The 5,648-nt window shown below is 29.9% G+C and overlaps 1 protein-coding gene across 1 annotated transcript; it reads left to right on the top strand.

Annotated features, from left to right (window-relative positions):
* The first annotated feature begins 3,344 nt into the window (after positions 1-3,344).
* Positions 3,345-4,958, top strand: LOC108840559 (RING-H2 finger protein ATL11-like). The gene has a single exon (XM_018613398.2). The coding sequence runs from the start codon at positions 3,531-3,533 to the stop codon at positions 4,740-4,742; it is 1,212 nt and encodes a 403-aa protein (XP_018468900.2). The 5' UTR covers positions 3,345-3,530; the 3' UTR covers positions 4,743-4,958.
* The last annotated feature ends 690 nt before the right edge of the window (positions 4,959-5,648 follow it).

Here is a 5,648-nt window from a genome sequence, read left to right on the forward strand (position 1 = left end):
ATATCTTTTGGTTAAAATATATTAAATCAAATTCTGTAAATTTAAGAAAAACTTTTTTTAGGTATTTAGTTATCAAAACGTAAAAATAAATAACATTTCTAAAATTTATGGATATAAAATAAACTAATAGTATTGAGATTAGAAAATTACATTTTAAAACTGTATAATTTTGAAGAATTGTCTTACTAATAATAATTATTAATTATAAAATAGTATTAAATTTTGAAATTTTAAAAATAATATTATATTTCTATTTATACTATATTATGTATTGATGTATTAATGACGATCTATGAGTTATTACCATATTTTAAAAACTTTTCAAAAAAAAACAATCAACATTAAATGTAAATGTCCATGTTACAATTCAAAAAAAAAAATTTAATGCATAGTATTTCGAAGAATTGTTTTAATAATAAAATTTATATACTTATAAAAATATAGCTAAATAATATTTCGAAAGTTTAGTTGTTGTTATATTTCTATTTTTATTATATTATTTATTGTTATTATATGATGATCTATAAGTTATTACCATATTTTAAAAATTTTATCTAAAATATAAATCAACAATAAATATAAATGTCCATGTCATAATTTGTTTTAAGCCATGTCATCAATTTAGTGTGACATGTCATCATTTTTCTTTCAAAATTGATATGGTGATGACACATGGCAAATCACTTCTCAAATATAAACTAGGAGACCTAATTATTTATTAAGAGTATGAACGACTTTACCCATTTTTATCATGAAAGTTTAGAGGCGAAAAAATATTTCACAAAATAATAGTATATATTCGGTATTATACTATGTGAGAATTGTTGTTTATGTGATTTTTCTTTATTTCCCTATCATCTTTTTTTTTGTTGAAATTATTTTAGATAATGAAATTCAGATAAGCATAATTGCGGTTGACTAAATTTATTAATATGATTTTTTTAATAGTATGTTCAGTTTTCATTTTAGCCGTGAAAATTTTTAATGTGTATTTTATTTTATGTCATCTAGTGATACTTTTTCTAAGTTTTTACAAGTCAGGGATTTTTTATATTGCATTTCTTGTTCGAATGGTGTAAAATATCTTTATATTTGTAACTTCTTTTTGGAAAAAAAAAATCTAAATTTATTTAGTAAATAACTTAAGACGTCAGAAAACAACAATAATTACTTATTTATAGTATCTATACATCTGTTTACATATTATGTGTTTATTTTACCTCTTAATCTGCTTAAATTTCTTTTTTCGCCTTTTTCAATTTTATTTCATTTTTACTTTGTTAGTAATAGAATGAAATTGTGATATTTTTTTTTCAATGGTTTTAAAATTTTAGTTAATTAGATTTTTAAATTGACTATTGATTACCAAATACTTATAACGACTATTATATATTGCATTAATATACTTATGATTAAAATTATATTTGTTTAAATTAAACATGAAAGACGGTATTAAAAATTTAGTAGTCTAAGGAATTTCTCCTTAATAAACCATTGGACCAAATATACTAATATACTCGTTCGGTCAATTAACAGTTTATACTCATTGTATCTGAAGGTTTGTAAATATTCCTTCCCTTCTATTTCAATTGTCTATTTAGATTGTATACACATATTAAGAATACATCTTGTTTTGTTTTTAAAAAGTATCATTATCAGTATACATTTAACAATATTTTAACCAACAAAAATTAAATAAAAAAATAAAATAAATAAATTTTGTATTGAAAATTTAAAACAACATCTATTTTTAACTAAAATTTTATTTTACGACAACACTTCAATATGACACAGAAAGAATATATGCCTATAATAGTAGGTCACCCGCTCGTCAATTACCATCTTTTTGCAATTATTATTCCATTCAGCAATGATCAGATAAGAGGCTCTTAAAAAAAACTTTTCTAATTGTTTTTTATAAGATAATCATATCAAGAGCATGGATCAACCTATAACTATAGGCTTATTCCGTAAAAACATAACCTATAATTGGAAAACGACGTGATGACGACATGGGATTAAGCACGATGCAAAGCCAGATTGTTAATTTTATTTTGCTAGTCAACTTGAAACCTTCATGCGTAATTGCATTAGAAGCCCATATAGCGAAAATTACAAATCCCTTTTAACTATTGTTTGACCCATAAACCACCATCTCATGTTCTTCTAGAGTTTACCATTATGATTATGTAATACATCAAAATCTTTGTAAGAGATCACTGTGATTTAAATTATGTATATCGAAAATGGATTACTTTCTGATGACATAACTAAAATAACTGAAAAATCGCAGAAAGTGGTATTTACTATTATTTTAAACATTAAAATTATTTCACTCGTATATTAATCATTCAAATTGGTTTTATATCATAAAAACTCTTAAATCTGGCTTATTTGTTCATCAAATCGAAAATGTAACATGTTAAGCTGTAAATAAACTGACGTGTCAATTTTTTTTTATAATATTTTTTAAAACTCATATAAGTACTTAGTAAAAAATAAAATAGGAAACCTAACTAAAATTACAAAAACAACAAAAATATTTAAAACAATTTTAAAAATAATTCTAAAATAAAAAAAAATCATTTTTTAAAATGAAATGTTTGCCAAAATAACATTTTTTAAGTTTTTTAAGAAATATGATAGCTCTAATTTTTTAAAAAAAATTGAACATATCAACATTAACAGTAACACTTTCTGTCATATCAAGACTAAGAATAACATTTTCTAATTTTATATATTTGAAATTTAATTTTCTAATTTAAATATTTTAATTTTGTATGTTAGAAATGGTCATATGTTTGTAATCAATTTTTGAAAAAACTAGAGCTTTATATGATTTTTTTTAACAATTTTTAAAAACTCTTAATTTTGCAAAAATTTCATTTTTAAAAAGGGAAAAGATAATTTTATGATTTTTTTAAAATGAAATTTTAAAAAAAATCTGTAGTTTTTCTAATTTCTCATTTTTATTTTTTATTTATGTTTCAAATTTTATATCTTATTAATTGCTTATATTAATTAAAAATTAAGTAAAGTAAGTCAGATTGAAATAGTAAAGTTTTAAATGTGAAAGTACATTAACATAGCGGAATTGGCTTGAATTTAATCTGACATTAACAATTATTTAGGATATTTTCACTAGCCGGTTGTTTCACTGATAAAGGCGACATCTCAACTTCTTGACGGAAAAATCACGATCATGTCATATAGTTTATACAAAATGATATATAACATTTATTTGGTAAAAAATTGATAAATAACATATCAATTAGTTATGATGCAAACATCTTTTAAATAGTGCCATTGTTCAACCTTCAAAGTCAAACTACCAACCACAAAAGGCCTATTGTAACCATTGAGCAGCCTCAAATCACAGTATCTCTCTTAATGTTCATCTTGTTCTTATCGTATATCTCCTTCGATCATCATCCCAATATTTTTTATTTCTTAAAACACAAAAAAGAAAAAGTTATATATATAGGATTGGTGCATGGACCGGAGACCAAACCGGCTAAAGCTTTGTTCTCATGAACCCTAAAGGTAGAATAAGTCTCAACCGTTCAACCACCGGTCACCATGGTTCAATCTTACGGCTACACCTCTTTCTCCTACTCTTCTCCGGCCAAGTTTCGGCTCAAGCCACTCACGGCGGTTCAGACATGTATGGACAAAGCTCCCGGTTCGACCCGACCATGGCAATACTCATGATCGTCCTGGTCAGCGTCTTCTTCGCTCTAGGGTTCTTCTCCGTATATATCCGTAGGTGTCTCGAGCGAGTCATGGGGATCGACTACGCACATGGTGCCGACGCCGGCGGAAACTGGCTTTCTCTGAGCCGCCCTCAGGCGCGTGGGCTTGACGCGTCGGTCATTGAGACCTTTCCTACGTTCAGATACTCAACGGTAAAGACGCTCAGGATAGGCAAAGAGGCCCTTGAATGTCCCGTCTGCTTAAACGAGTTCGAAGACGATGAAACGCTGCGTTTGATTCCTAAATGTTGCCACGTGTTCCATCCGGGTTGTATAGACGCTTGGCTTCGGTCTCACGCAACCTGTCCTCTTTGCCGCGCTAACCTCGTCCCCGTACCGGGAGAATCGGTTGCTTCTGTCCAGATACCCGGTTTAGCTGATGAAGCTCCCCGTTCTGAATTAACCGATGATCGGATCATGGTTTTGGGTTCTCCTGATGCGAGATTGATTGACTCGGTGGCGTTGACCGGTAACCAGAGTAAGCCACGTAGGTCTTTGTCTACCGGATGGAATTTAGCCGGAATTTTCACCAATTCTGATTGGACCGGTCAACATGGGGAGAATCTAGACCGGTTCACGCTTAGGTTGCCGCAAGACATTCACAATAAGCTAGTGAACCCAAGTCTTTCAAATGGCCACCTATCGTTACCTCAGGTGATGAGTTCAGCGAGAGGATACCGAACCGGAAGCCTAGAGACTGATGCAAACTATTTCTACTATGAACGGTTTGAGCAAAGTGGTCGGTTAGACCGTAGACCGTTCTCCATGACTCCTCCGTACCGGACAGGATCGACCAATACGTCTCCGGGTTGTAGTGGTGATCAGCTGCGTGCTGGTACATCAAAGGGGTTGCTTCTAGCGATGAAGTCACCGTTCGATCGATTGTTTCTTGGAAAGAACAACATTGGTGAACGTTCATCAAACAACAACATCGGTGAACGTTCGTCGGATCACCTTCGTACCGGCGACGCGAGCCATGTGGCTGTGTAGATCAAGTCGTGTAATTGGGTGTTTAAGAAAGTCTTACTCTGTACATATTTTTTTTTTTTTTTCTCATTCTGTATTTTCAGTTTAATGTTGCGGAACGAGGTCCGCTCTTTGATTTTTTTTTTCTGCGGGTCTATTAAACCTTAGAGATTTCAGATGTGAAAGATGGTATCTGAAGGTGAAAAGTTTATATAAAGTCTTCAAATGAGAATTGGTACCTTTTTCAAAAAAAAAATAATCTTCAATTTATTTTTCAATGTGTTAGATACTCTACTCTCTCTTTCCTAGCAATGAAAATGTTCTAATAATTGTGGTGGTTTGTTCGAATGCATTATGATATTCCTAGATAGGAACACTGGCTGCATATAAGACTTCTTGCAAGTAAATTATGTCCCCCCAAATCAGTACAATAAAATGCGGTTAAGCTTTGGACCAATATAAAAATGCTCGAATTTTATTGTTTCGAGTAATAGTTTGGATTTGGCATCAAACTCTTTTTTTAGTCCCAAAATGGAATTTATTTGGTCCAGTGATCAATTTTTTACATCAGATCGAGTATTTTAATTCTTTAAAAATAAAGTCTAATAATTTATGAATGATTCTAAATTGATGTAGAAAAATGTTTGTAAATGATTTTGAATGAGAGAACATGTAATTGGTGGTTTATGCTAATACCATCGTTATGATACCATCAGTAAGCGAACTAGTTATTGAGACGACTAATAAACCAAGATGTATTATACTGAGACTATAATTCTTTATTTCATTACTTGGATATATAACTAGGATTTACTGATTAGGTCAAATTATATATCTTACAAGTAAATGCGTGACTGGTCTAATAAAATAAACACCGCCATGTTCATGGACGGTTAAGGTTATTTTCATTTGAAGTTAATAATAGAACCA

Source organism: Raphanus sativus, chromosome 2, assembly GCF_000801105.2.
Source record: "Raphanus sativus cultivar WK10039 chromosome 2, ASM80110v3, whole genome shotgun sequence".
Taxonomy (NCBI): Eukaryota; Viridiplantae; Streptophyta; class Magnoliopsida; order Brassicales; family Brassicaceae; genus Raphanus; species Raphanus sativus.

Excerpts from the sequence above, each read along its gene's own strand:
- LOC108840559 (XM_018613398.2), top strand. The coding sequence starts at position 3,531 with ATGAACCCTAAAGGTAGAATAAGTCTCAACCGTTCAACCACCGGTCAC.